This window comes from Symphalangus syndactylus, chromosome 20, assembly GCF_028878055.3.
Source record: "Symphalangus syndactylus isolate Jambi chromosome 20, NHGRI_mSymSyn1-v2.1_pri, whole genome shotgun sequence".
In the NCBI taxonomy this organism is placed as follows: domain Eukaryota; kingdom Metazoa; phylum Chordata; class Mammalia; order Primates; family Hylobatidae; genus Symphalangus; species Symphalangus syndactylus.
The window spans coordinates 36,112,414-36,129,734 of NC_072442.2; the positions used below are offsets into that span (position 1 = coordinate 36,112,414).

Genomic DNA, 17,321 nt, shown 5'->3' on the forward strand with positions numbered 1-17,321 from the left:
GGGTCCCTCCTCTGGCGGCAGCGCCGCAGCCCACCCGCCGCCGGGGCCGCGGGGACCGGGCGGAGCTGGACGCACAGACCAGGGCCGTGCCCGGGTGGCCGAGGGCATCGGGAGGGGCGACGGGCTCGGCCGCCGGGACTGCCAGCGCCAGCCTGACCGCAGCCCGAGGGCGACGCTGCAAATAGCCGCGGTTTCCAGCCTGTGCCCTGCCTCCCTCCCAGCCTTCCGGACCTTTTGGGTTTTCTCTGCCTGCTTCCCGTCGCCCTCTCCTTTCTGCCTCGTGTCCCCCGCCTCGTCCCTGCTGTGCGCCCACCACATCCTGCCTCATGCAGGACGGCTCTGGCGCCGACGAGGTCGGGATCTTGCAGTATGGCTCTGGCGCTGGCGAGGTCGTGAGCCTGAGAGGGGGCCAGGAGACCAGCGCTCCTTCGAAGGAATAAAATCATCCTCCTCCTCCTCATCACAGCAATTAAGTTAGGGTTAACTGAGCGCATGCTGTGTGCCAGGGACTCTGCTGAACGTTTTACCGGCAGGAATTCATGAAATCTTTACTACACACTACGAGGGCCAGCTTCAATTTGCAGATGGAGAAAACTAAGGCTCAGACACTCAGCAGAGACTAAAGTCACCCCATCTGCATAGGGAGAATGGAAAGCCATCTCCCCTGTCCAGAGGCCCAGGCTGTGATTCTGCCTGAAGCCCTGTGGGTAAGGCCCCACTGGAAGGTGGGAAGGAGCTGGCTGGGGGGTCCAAGCTAGTGAGCCAATGAATTCTGTGTATCCTACAGCAAGCCCGGCCTGCTTCAGTTTCCACACTTGTGAAACCAAGAGGATGAAAGGCAACATTTTGTTTCCTCTAAGGAAGACCTGTTAATGACAATGGAAAACCCCAAATGGAGCGTGAGGCTTCAGGTGTCCTGCGCTTGGGGGAGCTCAGTGGAAGGCTGGGGGACTACCTCCCTGCAGAGTTGGGAGTAACCCACAAGCCAGGACCGGCTGCCTGGGAATTCGGTTAAGCTGGGGAAGCTGCATTTTAGCAAATTCGGGGATTCTGAAGCCTTCCAGTTTAGAACCCACCAAAAAGATTCCTGAAAGTGGGTGGGGGGAGGGGGGAGTCCTCCCTCAAACACTCCATACTTACCCTTAATCACCTCGGACTTGGCTGGCCTGGATTCAGGGTGAGTGCGGGTTTAAGGACCTACTGTATGCCAAACACACATCTATCACAGCCTTACTCTCAGGGAGCTCATGGCAAAGTCAACCACATGGCTGACTGGCAGAGATGCCCTCAGCCCAGCTGTCCCTTTTGGGAGAACTGGAGCCAAGCTTCTTCTTCCAGGGGTGAACACCCCGAGCTAGGCTGCACAGATCAGTGAGCAGAGCTGGGGATGCGTTTCACATCCACTGGCCCCCTCCGCAGCCAGCCTTGTGCAGGACACAACCTGCACAACCTCACATAGAGGCCCGTGGGAAGCCATAGAGATCCAAGTGGGAGATGTTGGCAAAAGGAGCCAATTACTTCTTGCTAGAGACAGGAATAGAGACAGAAGAATTCTATGGAAGAGGCGAGTATTAAGCTGGATCTTTAAGAATGAATGGGAGTTCACCAGGCAGAAAGGGAGGTCCAGCAGAGGCAACAGCCTTTCCTGGAACAGGGGTAGGGGTGGACTGGGAAGGAGCACGTGCCTTTCCCTTGCTCCCACCGCCATGCTGGCACATGTCAAACCAAACGTAGCTTATCTGCCAACTGTGCCTGAACTGTGAGATGCTACAGGATCAGTGTCTTACTCATCTTCTACCACCCACTGCCTCACCCAATGCCGATAATAGTAACAGTAATAATGGTCAAGCCAGGTGCGGTGGCTCATGCCTGTAATCCCAGCACTTTGGGAGGCCGAGGCAGGCGATCACCTGAGGTTGGCAGTTGAAGACCAGCCTGACCAACATGATGAAACCCTGTCTCTACTAAAATACAAAAATTAACCGGGTGTGGTGGCGGGCGCCTGTAATCCCAGCTACTCAGGGGCTGAGGCAGGAGAATCCTGCCTGATCCAGGAGGAGGATGCCTAGACCTAGACCTCCTGATCCAGGAGGCAGAGGCTGCAGTGAGCTGAGATCGTGCCACTGCACTCCAGCCTGGGCAACAGAGCCAGACTCCGTCTCAAAAAAAAAAAAAAAAAAAAAAGGTCAGCAGGTGGTAAATATTGACCATCACGCATTATGCTAAGTGCTCCAGGGCATTCTCTCATTTCATCCTCAAACTTTGGAAACAAGTGCTATTATTAATCCTGTTTTACAGACGAGGATTCTCGAGAAGAGTTAAGCAACGTGCCTAAAGTCACACAGCTATTTGGAATCCAGGCCTCTGTGACCACAGAGCCCTTGTTCTAGACCGATGAGTGGATAGATGGATGAATGGATCTGGGTGGATAGGTGAGAGGGAAGAACTAAATGAACTAAATGAAGGACCATGAACGCCACACTAGGGAACTTGAATTCACTCAATGGCAGTGAGGAGACACTGGAAGCAGGAGAGACAAGTCAGTTTAGGGACTTAGAAAGATCACTTTGACAACAGGGGAAAGATCATTTAGAGCCAATGATGCTTGAAACCTGCAGCCATTTTTCTGGCAAATCCCAATTCCCACTTGTGAGGAGCCTCATTTCTTTAAGCAATGTGTTATTTCTCTTAGAGCAAGACATGTGTTCTTTTGCTCACACAGGGACTATTGATGGAGAAGAAAGCTGGAGAGGAGGGGGCTCAAAGACAGGAAGAGGAGACAGAAAGGGGATACTGCTAATTTCCAGGGAGAGGCCTCTCTGTACAGGGGAGCAGAGCACCAGGTAGGGAGAAGGCATATGGCCCCCTCCCTTATGTCTAAGATGAGAAGTTCCCCTCAGGGTTTCCAGCCTGGAAGCTGCAAGCTCCAGGTCCCACACACTGCCCCACTGTGCACCTGCCACCAGGGAAACAGCCAAAGGTGAGGCAGGTGTTGCATCAGAGTGTTAAGCCCTGGGATCAAATGTTAGGGGGCAGCAGTGGAAGAGGTCTGATCCCTCCTCCTGAGCAGCTCCTAATATCATTGGTCTGTCCAGCCAGGGAGGGAGGGGAGTCACAGAAACTGGCCTGGGGATCAGTTAAGCTGAAGGAAGCAATCAGGAACAGCTGGAAGGACCAGAAAACAGGGGGAGTTTCCCCTACCTACACTCAGGGAGCCAAAGAGCAAACCAAAGCCTGCAGGAGGCGTCTTCAGGCTGAGAGTGGCTCCCAGAGGTTCCAGGACAGTGCAGGCTCACCATGCTGCCTTGCCTTGCCCTGCTTCTCCTGATGGAGCTGTCCGTGTGCACTGTGGCAGGTGATGGTGGAGAGGAACAGACACTCAGCACTGAAGCAGAGACCTGGATAACGGTGGCCTTGGAGGTACTTTTGGAGAGAGGCACTGACCAAGGCAGGGGATAATCGGCAGTGCAGAGGCAGAAGATCCCCTGCATGGCTGCTGGGAGAGCAGGCAGCCTGCAAGGCAAGTTGTCTGACTCTCTATCATGGGTAGATTCAAGGCTATGAGCCCTGGCCTGGCAGAACTCCGAAGTGTGTGTGGGTGTGTGTGTGTGTGTGTGTGTGTAAGAAATGCTTATTTAACACACAGTATATTTCTGGCACTGTCTGAAATGCTTTATAAATATTAACTCAATCCTCCCATCAACCTCATGGGGAAGGTATCATGACTACTCCCCATTTCACAGATAAGGAAACTGAGGCACAGAGAAGTCAAGTAGTTTGTCCAAGGTTGCACAGCTTCAAAAGCACAACTACACACTTTGCCCAAGGTCTGATTCTGTGTATCTGTGCATCTGAGGAGCTTTTCCAGAATTTTTTTTCAAGGGGATCAACTTAAACAGGACCACTATTTGGTCTCACATGTAGAAATGACCCAGCATCTGCACTACCCCCACTCCTGCCTGACAATCTGATTGGGGAGGCAAAGATCCTGACCTCAGGGGTTCCCTAATCAGACAAGGGACAGCTACCAACAGGCCAGAGACAAAGACGGGTAAATAAGAGGCCAGTGCTCAGGGAGGGCTTCCAGGGGGGCAGACAGGACAAGGCTGGGCCTGGCTCCTCCCATTCCCAGGATGGTAAGGACACTGGGGTGGCCTTGGCTTGCGGTCCTGGGCCATGGTGAGGTCCTTGGAGGTGCTTAGAAATGGAGCCACAGGAAGAGCCATCACATGGACAGTCCTGCATGGTGGGTTTCCTTTCCGGTTTGTCTGAACCTGGAAGTGTGTGCAGTGAGGAGAAGGTAGCAGGGCTAGGAGTGTCTCCACTGACGCCTGCTGCTTTCTGGACATCAGTTTCCTCACCTGCAAAACGGAGGAGGGAAGTGACCCCCCCAAGGCTTTTCTCCAGCTTTGACATGCTTTATAGAGTCAGTGCCAAACATCAGGGTACCTGGTCTAGAGACAGAAGCCTTGCTGGGTGATGGGGCCTCACTACGCAGCCCCATGGGAAACGTTAAAAACTTCAACTAGTGCTGCTGGACCGCCTCCCAAAAGCACCTCATCCTGCAGCTGGGTCTAATCCTTATTCTCCTTTCACTCTCCTTTAATATCATATCCCTCTGCTTCCCAAAATACAGGGCTTGGAATATGGGAGGAGAGCCTGGGTTAGAAGTCAGGAAGAACTTACAAACACTGTGGGATGCTAAGCATAATATAAGTGAAGGCCGGCTGTGGAGTCTCATGCTTGTAATCCCAGGATTTTGGGAGGCAGAGGCAGAAGGACTGCTGGAGGCCAGGAGTTCAAGATCAGCCTGGGCAACATAGAAAGACCCCATCTCTACAAAACATAAACAAAATTTGCCAGGCATGATGATGCACATCTGTGGCCCCAGCTACTCAAAAGGCTGAGGTGGGAGGATCACTGGGGCCCGGGAAATTGAGGCTGCAGTGAGTCGTGCTTGTGCCTCTGCACTCCAACCTGGGCAACAGAGCGAGACCCTGTCTCAAAAAAAAAAAAAAAAAAATAATGAGGTAACAGGAATGGGGCATGATTGCATCACTTACCTCCCTTGCTCTTGGGGTTCCCCCAACCTGTAGTCATCACTGGAGTTGGGGATTTGGGTTAAATGTATATGGAGGGCTCTGGGTGGGGGCAGGAGTCCTTTCAGAGTGAATGGGAACGAATGTCTCTGAATGCCCGCCCCCCGCTCCCCCGCCAGGCACAGAAACCTAGTGGAGGAGAAAGGTCAGTCCTATTGAATTCATAAGTGGCCATTCTCTCCAGCTTGCACCTGAAGGCTGCCTCTTAACGCCAATGCAAAGTGGTTTTCATGAGCTTTTCAGAAATGGGTCCAAATCTCCAAAGAGATTTTTCCAGTTCTTGGCCAGGCTGGGTGACTCCGGCTCAAGATAGCTGCCCCAGCTACTGACATCCTGGTGGGGTGGGAGGGAAGCAGATGGGAAGTGAGTGAATTAGTCCAAGGCTTAGAAAACAATCCATTCCTGATCCTGAAAGGTGCGACAACACAAGTTGTGAGAACAAGAGGGTTTACATCGTCCCTAGCCAGGCCCCTGCTGGTCCCAGGAGCTCCAGCGCTACCCCTAGGGAAACTGGGGATAGAAGAAAGAGCCTCTGATCCAAGCCCAGCTCCCAGCCTCCTGGCAGGCAGCTCGCATTACTCTAGGGCTCTGTTTGCCTATCTTTAGCTTTCCTGGAAAAGGGGACTCCAGCCCCTTCCCTATTCCCAGACTCTCAGAGAAAGGACTCCTCATTCGCCATTCTGTGTCCCATGTGTGCTGGGCTCCTATGTGTGCAAGGCTCAGTGCCAGGAACTGGGGATACAGACATGTGAAGACAGTCTAATGCATGTCACCCACTGTCACTCAACTAGGGAGCAACTCTCCCTTTCAGCAGAACTGAGCAAGCCCCAGTTCAGAAGTTCAGGTTAAGGTCAGAGAGGGAGAAGGCTTTGGCCAAGGTCACAGAGGCTAATGGAAGAATGAGAATGTCAATCCACAGTCTTTGGTTGAGGACGCCATCAGCACAATTAAAATGTCTCTGCCCAGGGTAATAGCCTCCACCCCCAGACCACATGCCATTTCCTTCCGGGAGGCCCAGGCTCTAAGGCAAGGGAAATCTGGGACAATGGGGGAAGTGCCTGGGGAAGAGAGGTGAGTGGGCATTAGAGTAGGGATAAGGAGGGGAAGCAGTCCTGCCTTGCCTCTTGGGGACCCACCGTGAGTTCACTGGCTGCCCTCTCCTCATCTGTTGGAGACACTTCCCAAGATAGAGCAGAACCGGTACTGTGAAGTCAGACTTTGAATCTTGGCTCAGCCTCTTCCTGTGTGACCTTGGACAAGTCACTTAACCTCCTTACATTTCAGTTTCTCCATCTGTAAAATGCGGGTGCTGGGGGCAATCATAGTTTCTACTAGCTATGGTGGTTGTGAAGATTAAATGAGATTATGACTGCAGTGTTTCAGATCAGCCTTTGAGCCTGAGTTCAACTTCTGGTTCCACCTCTCACTTCCCAGCTGGGTGACCTTGGACAATTCTTTCTTTCTGAGACGGAGTCTCGCTCTGTCACCTAGGCAGGAGTGCAGGGGCAGGATCTTGGCTCACTGCAGCCTCTGCCTCCCAGGTTCAAGCAATTCTCCTGCCTCAGCCTCCTGAGTAGCTGGGATTACAGGTATCTACCACCACGCCCAGCTAATTTTTGTATTTTTATTAGAGACGGGGATTCACCATGTTGGCCAGGCTGATCTCGAACTGCTGACCTCAAGCGACCCACCCATCTCGGCCTCCCAGAGTGCTGGGATTACAGGTGTGAGCCACTGCGCCCAGCCGAACAATTCTTTAACCTGTGTCTCGGCGTTTTCATGTGTAAAATGACAGTAACAGTACTTAGGGTACTGTTTTCATGGTGTTTTGGTGAGGTTTAAATTAGTTACTAGATTAACGTGCTCAGAACATAGTAGGTGAAATGTTAGCTATTATTACGAGGATGTGCAGTACTGTGTAAACTATGCAGAAGTGCCCAGTGCCAGTGCACAGCGAGTGTCTGCTGACCACCAGCTGTCACTCCTGAGATTGCCATTGCCCAGGCTGGCCTCCCCGTCTGCTGGACAACCTCCCAACTCTAACACTAACTCTGCTTCTTCAGGAAGGCGCTGGCCCCAGCATTCAGCAACAGCTGCAGGAGGTGAAGACGGGCAAGGCAAGCCAGTTCTTTGGGCTGATGGGGAAGCGAGTGGGAGGTGAGTGACAATGACAATGGAGCCCAGCAAGCAGGGGTTCTGAGTGGGTTCTGCAACATAAAGCAGAGGCCCTAAGTCAAAGCCCAGGAACTTTGGGGTAACTGGGGTCAGGTACTCCAGTCCAGTAGGGGCCGCTCATGAGATGGGGTGGCACAGACTGTCCACAGAAATTATCATCCAGGCCGGGGGGCAGTGGCTCACGCCTGTAATCCCAGCACTTTGGCAGGCCAAGGTGGGTAAACCATTTAAGGTCAGGAGTTTGAGACCAGCCTGGCCAACATGGTGAAACCCCATCTCTATTAAAAATACAAAAATTAGACAGGCATGGTGGTACGTGCCTGTAATCCCAGCTACTCAGGAGGCTGAGGCAGTAGAATCGCTTGAACCCGGGAGGCAGAGGTTCAGTGAGCCAAGATCACGCCACTACACTCCAGCCTGGGCGACAAAGCGAGACTCCATCTCAAAAAAAGAAATTAGCATCCAACCAGGACACTTTGGGGAGTGTTAGTAATTATACCAGGCAACAGGTGTAAACCAGGCTGTTCCCAACAATGGGGAGCACGGTCACCTGAAGAGTGGGGGCACAGGCTCTGCACCTTGGGTGGTGTCTTCCATGCTCTGGATGACTCTGGGGAGTGGCAATGAAGCTAGAGACCAGTCTGGATGTGGGCAAAGCCACAAGCCAAGCTTTCTAGTCAATTTTCTTTGGCTGAAACAAAATTACTAACTTAAACCTGTGTTCCCTGAGGGCACTTTCAATTCAGGAGTCCTGTCCTCGGGGGACCAGGAGAAAATACTCTGCACACCAAGCAGTTTTCTCTTATTGTCAATATTGTATTTTTTAAGTGGTAATGCTCCGTGTTGGCTTGGTGTGAAAACTGGCACTTTTACACTGTCTATTTGGACGATACGTTGGCAATATCCAGGAAAGTTGGAAATGTGCTTACCTTTCTGACCCAGAGTCTCGCATCTCAGGTAGACATGCTGTTGCTACATGAGCCCTGAGGGTGTTCACTGCCAACATGCTTGTAATAGCAAGAATTCGGAAATAACATAAACACCATCAATCAGGGAATGGTCAAAATCTGTCAGGCATATCCTTAACCCTTGTGGCCATTAAAGAGAATAAAGCAGACCCATAGAAAGATATGGAAAGATCTCCAAGACACATGGTTAAGTGGTAAAAAGCATGTTACAGATCAATATTCAAGAGGAGCCTACTTGTTTTTAAAAAACGACATACACACAGATATGCAAATGCAAGCGGAAAGTTCTAGAAGGATAAATATCAAACTGTAAACAGTGGTTACTTCAAGGACAGGAAGTGGAGATGAGGGGGAGAAAGGGGGCGAAAGGGAAGAGAGACTTTAAATTTTACTTGTACAAACCTTTTCAAAATAGTGGATGTATTCAAGGACTGCTTTTGTAATAAAAAAAAATACACATATAAAAATAGAGTAAACCAACTTGTTACCAAGCACTTTTGGCCTTAGTTTCCTCTTCTACAAAATGAGTTTTGAACTGAGCCATTTCAGACTTCTTTTTTTTTTGAGACGGAGTCTCACACTGTCACCCAGGCTGGAGTGCAATGGCGCGATCTCAGCTCACTACAACCTCTGCCTCCCGGGTTCAAGCAATTCTCCTGCCTCAGCCTCCCAAGTAGTTGAGATTACAGGCACCCGCCACCATGCCTGGCTAATTTTTTGTATTTTTAGTAGAGATGGGGTTTCACTATGTTGGCCTGGCTGGTCTCGAATTCCTGACCTCGTAATCTGCCCACCTCGGACTCCCAAAGTGCTGAGATTACAGGTGTGAGCCAACACGCCCGGCCCATTTCAAACTTCTTTTCCAAATCCAACAACCCATGAAGAATGGGGGATGGGAATGTCAGAGAAAATACTTCTTGAGCACCTACTATGAGGCTGAGGCGGGAAGATCACGAGGTCAGGAGATCGAGACCATCCTGGCTAATGCGGTGAAACCCCGTCTCCACTAAAAATAAAAAAAAATTAGCCAGGCGTGGTGGCGGGCGCCCATAGTCCCAGCTACTCAGGAGGCTGAGGCAGGAGAATGGCGTGAACCTGGGAAGTGGAGCTTGCAGTGAGCCGAGATCACACTACTGCACTCCAGCCTGGGCGACAGAGTGAGACTCTCAAAAAAAAAAAAAAAAAGATTAAATCTCCACAGTAACACCCCCCTTATCACAAGCGGGGAAACTAAGGCTCAGATAGGTTAAGCACTTTTCCCAAGGATGCCCACCCGGCTGGCACCAGGTGCCAGTGACCCCAAAGTCTGTGCACTTCCAGCCACTCCACACTGCCCCCTACCAGCACACTCCTACTCCCACAGAGGATAGCTGGGGATGACTAGAATTCTACTGAAGACCCACCAATGCACCGACCCTCAAAGAACTAGAGCCTTTCCCACCTCACCAAGCCCCCAGGGAAGCAGTGCAGTCCGCAGTCCTCATTCCTTCTTTCTCCTTCCCCCAGGAAGACCTCTGATCCAGCCAAGGAGAAAAAAGGGTAAGTACTGCACAAACCTGCCCTCAACATGCCCCCTGGGGAGGGTTGAGTTGTCCTCAGCACAAACCAGGTGGGTGAGGGGAGATGCTCTGGCCAGGGGCAGGCCAGGCTGGCATTGCTGTGCAAAGGTGGGGCCAGTGTGGTTTGGCCATGCTAGGCTTTCTGGTTCTTTCCTTAAGAGGGGTAGTCCTCAGGAGCGGCTGCAGGGATAGGAATAGACAGTGATGGATCTAGTTAGACCAGCGTTTCAAAATTACCTTAGGTCTAAAGCCTGGAATTAGAAAAAAAAAAAAAAAAAGTCAACCACTAGAGATAAGAGTGCTTAAAGCTTCAAACCATGGCACCCAGATGATCTTAAAAGTACAAATCTGGGCCAGGCAGTGGCTCATGCCTGTAATCTCAGCACTTTGGGAGGCCAAGACAGCCAGATCACCTGAGGTCAGGAGTTCGAGACCAGCCTGGCCAACATGGTGACTAAAAATACAAAATACAACTAAAAATGCAAACGTTAGCCTGGTGTAGTGGCAGGTGCCTGTGGTCCCAGCTACTTCGGAAGCTGAGGTTGGAGAATCACTTGAACCCAGGAGGCGGGGGTTGCAGTGAGCCGAGTCCAGCCCAGGTGACAGACGGAGACTCTGTCTCAAAAAAAAAAAAAAAAGTACAAATCTAAGAAGCCACTACTCTGCTTAAATCTTGCAGTGAAAAGGGAAAAACAAAATCAAAAGAAAATAAACCAACTGGCCGGGTGGGTGTGGTGGCTCACGCCTGTAATCCCAGCATTTGGGAAGCTGAGGCGGGTGGATCACCTGAGGTCAGGAGTTCGAGACCAGCCTGGCCAACGTGGTGAAACACTTTCTCTACTAAAAATATAAAAATTAGCCCGGCGTGGTGGCAGGTGCCTGTAATCCCAGCTACTTGGGAGGCTGAGGCAGGAGAATCGCTTGAACCCACGAGGCAGAGGTTGCAGTGAGCCGAGATCACGCCACTGCATTCCAGCCTGGGCGACAAGAGCGAGACTCCATCTCAAAAGGAAAGAAAGAAGAAAGAAAGAAGAGAGAGAGAGGGAGGGAGGGAGACAGAGAGAGAGGGAGGGAGGGAGAGAGAGGGAGGGAGGGAGGGGGAGGGAGAGAGAGAGAGAGAGAGAGCGAGAGAGAGAGGAGAACAGAACAGAAGAGAAGAAAAGAAAAGAAACCAAACTGTACCCTCCACTCCCTCAGTGCTCTCAAGACCAAGTCTAGTCCCCTAATGCGACTCACCACATCCTTCAGGCCTGCCTCACTGACTTGACTCCTAGCCCCATCCTAACCAGCTCTCCTTCCCTGACCTCCTGCCCTACACAGACAGAGCTTGTCTCCATGGCCTAGCGCGACCCTGTTCCTGGCACACTGCACTACACTGTCTTGCTGGGTCACATGGCTGGCTGGTGTCCCCAGACTGGAAGCCCCCCAACAGGCAGGCATCAGGTCTGCTGTCGCCTCTGTATCTCCAGTTCCCAGCAGTTTCTGCCTGTTAGAAGCACCGCTAGGTGTTTGTGAAGGGAGAGCAGAGGGAGAATGGAGGAGGGGGAGGAGGGAATCAATGAATGAACCAGTGAATAAATTAATCAGTCCATGGTGTTTCCTCGCCTCTCGGGATGACAGAGAAATGATTCCATTTGCAAGGCCCCAGCCCTGGCCCTGGCCCCGCCCTTCCCTGGTTCCCAAGACAGCCTACCTCTGCTGCCTCTCTCTTCTCTACTACTTCTCTCTCCCACTGCCAGCGTGTCAGCTGCAACACATGTGTCAGCTGCCCCCTCCTGGGCAAGAGAAGCCTGTCCACAGAAGGTAGGCAAGGAGTGCTGGTGGTTGCAAGGGCATCATGGGAAAATGGCTAGACACTTTGCTGCCAGTCTCCAAGGTGGGGGCTGGGCAGCTAGACAGACAGGCTCCCCACAAGCCATCATGGGGAGGCCCCCAGGGGACGAAGTTGAGTGCAAGGAGGTGGTCCCTTTGATGATCCAAGACTGAAATTGCTGTGGCCCAGAAGCTGCACCCTCCCCACCCATGACACACCCAGGCACACTCTGCCCTGCCCCCACCCCTGCCCCTCAGGGCCAGCTGAAACCACGGGGACTGATGCCTAGTTTTCCAGACCTTGGAACATCCCCTATTCCCTCACTGTTTGCAAAGCTCTAATCATTGATCATTACAGGGTCATGTCTTTAGTCTTCAGAGATTTTCTGCCTTCAACAACTGTAAATAAGTGCAGATCACTCTGGGAGGAATAACACCATAAGCAGTTACCAGCTCACACTTTCTAACAGAGGCCACGCCCCCAATGGTTCCAGAGGACCAGGCATGAAAGTAGGTAAATCAATCAGGTTGGGGAAAGGTCACAGCTCAAGTGAGCGGGCAGTGGGCGCCCCGGCAGGTCACAGACACTGAGCTCCGGTCTGCCTTCCCTAGTGCCTAACCTCTTCCACCCGAGCTGCAGACTTCTGGACCCCTCGCCTCCCTAGCACCCCTGATAAAACACCTGCTCGACTCATTCCATTCAATAGCCATGGAAGTCACCTCAATAACAAATAGAGATGAATGTTCCTCCATGCATGATGTGGGCAGGAATATTAGGAGTCAGTCATCATTTTTCAGAGATGGAAAGCTACTGGCCCAAAGTCACACAGTGAGCCGATAACAGAGCCAGGACTAAACTGTGTCTCCTGCTTCCTAGTCCATGTCACCTGCCATGTTCCCAGGATTCTTGGATAGCCTTCCCCACCTTTAAAGAGGATAACTGAGGGTGGGCTCCGTCCATGCTCTGGAGGCATTAGCAATTGAATAATGGAAGATATGACAGATGAGCCTGTAATTCCATTGCCCTAGATATCTCCAGACAGGAGAGAGGGGTTAGGAAGATGAAGGCCTTCAATGCAACTAGGGAAGACTTCTAAGGGTGGAGGAGCCAGACAAGACGCCCCACTAACCATGGTTCATATACCAAACTCTCCCCAGGCAGAGAGGATGAGGCCCAAGGTTCAGAGTAAAAGCCCCCACCAAAGACTTCCCAGAGGACACGGTGCCACTTCTTCCTACCTGGATGTCACAGCTGACAAGCCGGCAGGCCAACTCTCTTCTCTGTGTCTCGTGTCCTCATCGCTGGCACTTCACACAAGGCCCACACTGAACCCACTGGGCTTCTTCCTGGACTCTCCGTGTCAGGCAGCAGTCCTGCATAAATGCACAACTTCGCCGTTGCAAGCTGCATTGACTCTGCCCTCCCTGACACTCAGAGCTGGCATCTCACTGCACAGCAGTGAGGAGACTCGCACACTCTGTATCCTGTGCCTAGCACACAGTAGGTGCTCAATAAATGAGTGACCAGTGAACGGCTCCTTCTCTGGTGCACAGCAGAGGGCAGGAATGGCCTGGGCTCTGTAGCCTGTTCAGTGGCCTCACTGGTATGTCAACAGGCCAAGAGTCCTTTTGCAGAATCGCAGAGAAATACTGAACAGCCCTGGTCCTGCCCCCAGGTGGGAAAACAGGCTTGGGACACAGGTAAGGATGACAGAAACAGGAAAGAGACCAAGACAGGATGGGAAGGTATTGTAGGCATTTTGGAAGGGAAGGGATTTGAAAACAAGGGGTCTTTCTTCTCTTTAGGGTCCTCTGAAGCCCCAGCCTGAAAGAAGACACCCTCTCCCTACTCACAGACATGATCTCAAGGGCTCAAATCCATGTGTCTTCTGACTCGGAGAACAGGGTCCCAGGTTATTCAATTGTCTTGTATAAAGTGACCCTTCAACTAACTGCCTTGTGGTTAAGACACAGCCCCATTCTTGAGCACCTTAGAAGAGCAAAACAGCTCCCAACCTCAGGGAGCCCCAGACTGAGGAGGCAACTGTCCCTGCAATAGCAGTTTACAGGCAGGTGGGACACAGAGGACCCCTTAGAAAGCAGCACATGAGCCAGCATGAAATCCTGGAGGCAAACCTAGGTCCTAAATGTGGAGGTGCTGAACCAAGGAATGCACTGGGAATTGTGTGTGGGTCCAGCAGTAAAGGAGGCTCACTAATTCACTAGGCTACAAAGCATTTAGCTTCGGTGTCCCTCTCTTCAAAAAAAAAGAAAACAGGTTAGGAGTTTTTCTGGGTGTTTGATTCTTTACAGGCAGGTAGAGGGGAGGTGGGAGCTGGGCTATGTTGAAAAGGAAGGGGGCCGGGCACGGTGGCTCACGCCTGTAATCCCAGCACTTTGGGAGGCTGAGGCAGGCAGATCACGAGGTCAGGAGTTCGAGACCTGCCTGGCCAACATAGTGAAACCCCATCTCTACTAAATATATAAAAATTAGCTGGGCATGGTGGCATGCACCTGTAGTCCCAGCTACTTGGGAGGCTGAGGCAGAAGAATCACTTGAACCTAGGAGGTGAAGGGTGTTGTGAGCCAAGATCGCACCACTGCACTGCAGCCTGGACAACAGAGTGAGACTCTGTCTATAAAAAAAAAAAAAAAAAAAAAAAAAAAAGAGGGGGAAGCAGGCGTGCTGATACAGAGGGCAGGACCCTCCTGTGGGTGCCAGAAAAGGCTTTAGAGACAACAAAGGTGGCTGCAAGGAGGAGGCCAAATGGCACCAGCATAGGCAGGAAGAGTCCGTGCACTCAACCTGTAGTGAGGTAGTCTCTCTCCCAAGACTGACTGTTCACTGTAAGCCCCGAATAAACCCCAGGGCCCCATTTTCTCCATCTTCACACCTTACCATCATGTCCAGCAATGAATATGGGAGTGGGAGCCAGTGCAAGCCTCCTCCTTGGAACTCTGTCACTCCTGCAGAATTTTCCAGTTAATATACTTCCCATCTCACCCACTCCTAACCTCCTAACCCACCAGGTATCCCTGGTGCCTGCCTCACCCCATCCAGCCACCGGTGAGGTGCCAAGAGGTGGTTCACCGCAATAACCCAACTCAAAGCACCAGCAAAGAGGACTGAAGACCTCATTCTTGTGTTTGAAGTCGGGGACATTTAGGAAAAAAGTGAACTCATCAAACAGTTTCATCTATGTGCCAGCATTTCACTAGGAACTCTGATGAGACTGGGGATATGAATGAAGTGTGAGATTGGAATTCGCCCTTGAAGACCTCACAGTATTATAGGAGAGCCAAGATGTACTAACGGACGCAAATTCCGCCTTCTGCTCCCCAGTCCTACCTTTCTCAAGCTCACCACGTTCACTCCTGCTTCTGGCTTCTGCACATGCCATCCTTTCCATCCTGGTGAGTGAATTCTTTGCCAAGATCCATTTCTCTGTAAAGGTTTTCCAGCCCAGGAAACACTCGTCCATTCCCTCCTTGGCATTCCCGAAATGCCTTACAAGTTCTTTCATTCAGCACTTCCTCTATGTTACAATGTTGATGTTATAATTAATGTTTTACCTCCCCTGCAAAACAGGGTTTCTGAAGAACACAGACCACATCTTATTATCTTTGTGCCCTCAGCGCCAACAATAGTGCTTGGCACATGAGAGGTCCCTGGAGAGCATTGTGACAGACTCACATTTCCTGTCCTCAAGGAGTCTGTCTCTAGAGAGCCAAACTTAATACAAGTAACTGAAATAAATAGTAGCAGCTGCTACTTACTGAACACGTCCCACAGTTCTTGCTCAACCTGTCCATACACTGAACTGTTGATCCACTGCCCCAAAACTACTCCTCATCATCTTCCACATCTCTACAAACGGCATTTCCACGCACCCAGCTACAAACCTGGGAGTTCCCCTCAATTCCTCACACCTAACTCATTATCCCCTAGCTGATGAACCTTCCACAATCTATCTCGAGTCCACCTACTTCTTGACATCTTGTCACTGTTGGTAGCAGCCACCCTCCTCCCTTGTCTTGGAGGGCAGTAGCCTCCTGGCAGACCTCCTTGTTTTCCACCCTCCTGCCAGCCAGCCACCCCCAGCCTTTGTCCACCAGAGAGTGACCTTTTAAAATGGGAAATAGGATCGCGTCCATTCCTTGTCGGCCACAGTCCAACAGTGTCCTAGCATACACTTGACATTCTTGCAGAAACCTCCAGGGCCCTGTGCTCTCTAGTCCCTCACCTCTGTGTTGTCACACTCATCACCAGGCTGTCTCAGACATACACACCAAATGCTGGCCTGCTCTGGGATCTGGACACTGCCCCAGTCCCTCTACTCCATATTGCCCCCATCCTGCTAACTCATCTTTCAGCTCCCAGGATAAAGGTCCTTTTTTAGACAGGGCTTACCACTGGTTCCCCAGACTCAACTTATTCCCACCTTAGATGGTGGGCACAACAGAACTTGTTTACTGACTACATGAATGAATATATGGCAGGCACTGCAAGAGAATTTCCCACAATTTTATCCCCATTCTGCCAATGTGGATAAGCCACTTGCTTGAAGTTACAAAGGAAATGACAGCCAGGATTTAGGCTACGGTGGCTTGACTTCACATGCATCAACCTCCACACTTGGTCTATGCCATGATAGTTCAGACAAGTCTCAAGCAGAATTAGGGACCTATTTGGGTGGGAAAGAAACATTTCCAAAAGCCCTACCCCAGGACACCAGTCCAAGAGGCTCCTTCCAGATCAAATCATTTCAGGAAATGTTACATCCTGTTGTCTTCTTGGAAAACCCCAAAGCCCATTAGCCTACTGAAGGTTTTGGGAAATCTTCCAGTCAAGAAACATACTGGTTATTATCTTTATTTTTTTATTTTTTGAGACAGGATCTTGCTCTGTCACCCAGGCTGGAGCACACTGGTGGGATCTCAGCTGACCACAGCCTTGACTTCCTGGGCTCAGGTGATCCTCCTACCTCAGCCTCCCGAGTAGCTGGTACTACGGGTGCACACCACCATGCCCAGCTAATTTTTTTGTAGAGATTGGGTCTCCCTATGTTGCCCAGGCTGGTCTTGAACTCCTGGGCTCAAGTGATCCTCCCACCATGCCTGGCCTGATACTAACTTTGGAAACACTCTGTGTTTTCCAAATTTATTTGACCACAGAACTTTTTGCCTATACTTTGGTATTTAATGGAACACACTTCATGGAACGTTGAAGTGGAGGCTCAGTAAATACAAGAAAGGGAATAATAGACTAATCCTGTTGCACGTTGAGGTTATGTGTAAGGGAATGATGAAAGCTATGTAGGTTGAGTCAGCTTACAGAAAGACTTGAAAGCCAGGATAAACATGAACTTAATCCACTGAACAATGAGAAGTCACATGAATTCTGGAGCAGGCAGGTGATGAGCAGTATCTCGACAGCAGAAGAAGGCTGGGCACAGCGGCTCATGCCTATAATCCCAACACTTTGGGAGGCCAAGGCAGGCTGATTGCTTGAGCTCCGCTTGAACCAGCCTGGACAACACGGCAAAACGTCTCTACTGGAAATACAAAAAGTTAGCCGGGCATGGTAGTGCACGCCTGTGGTCTCAACTACTCTGGAGGTTGAGGTGGGAGAATTGCTGGAGCCTGGGAAGGCGAGGCAGCAGTGAGCCGTGATTGCACCACTGCACTCCAGCCTGGGTGACAGAAGG

The 17,321-nt window shown here is 51.1% G+C and overlaps 1 protein-coding gene across 3 annotated transcripts; it reads left to right on the forward strand.

Annotated features, from left to right (window-relative positions):
- The first annotated feature begins 460 nt into the window (after positions 1 to 460).
- Positions 461 to 13,145, forward strand: TAC4 (tachykinin precursor 4). Of its 3 annotated transcripts, XM_063628830.1 has the most exons (5): positions 461 to 3,420; positions 7,163 to 7,256; positions 9,749 to 9,781; positions 11,541 to 11,604; positions 12,772 to 13,145. In XM_063628830.1, exons 1-5 carry the CDS (start codon positions 3,298 to 3,300, stop codon positions 12,782 to 12,784), a joined length of 327 nt encoding a protein of 108 aa, XP_063484900.1. In that variant the 5' UTR covers positions 461 to 3,297; the 3' UTR covers positions 12,785 to 13,145. The 3 variants fall into 3 exon arrangements, with proteins under 3 accessions (XP_063484900.1, XP_063484901.1, XP_063484902.1); XM_063628831.1 differs by lacking the exon at positions 11,541 to 11,604 and having other exon boundaries at positions 461 to 3,408; positions 12,772 to 12,803; XM_063628832.1 differs by lacking the exons at positions 9,749 to 9,781; positions 11,541 to 11,604 and having other exon boundaries at positions 461 to 3,408; positions 12,772 to 12,803.
- The last annotated feature ends 4,176 nt before the right edge of the window (positions 13,146 to 17,321 follow it).

Excerpts from the sequence above, each read along its gene's own strand:
- TAC4 (XM_063628830.1), top strand. The coding sequence starts at position 3,298 with ATGCTGCCTTGCCTTGCCCTGCTTCTCCTGATGGAGCTGTCCGTGTGC. Across the intron at positions 3,421-7,162 it reads GGATAACGGTGGCCTTGGAG|GAAGGCGCTGGCCCCAGCAT; the intron begins GTACTTTTGGAG and ends CTGCTTCTTCAG. Across the intron at positions 9,782-11,540 it reads CCAGCCAAGGAGAAAAAAGG|CGTGTCAGCTGCAACACATG; the intron begins GTAAGTACTGCA and ends TCCCACTGCCAG.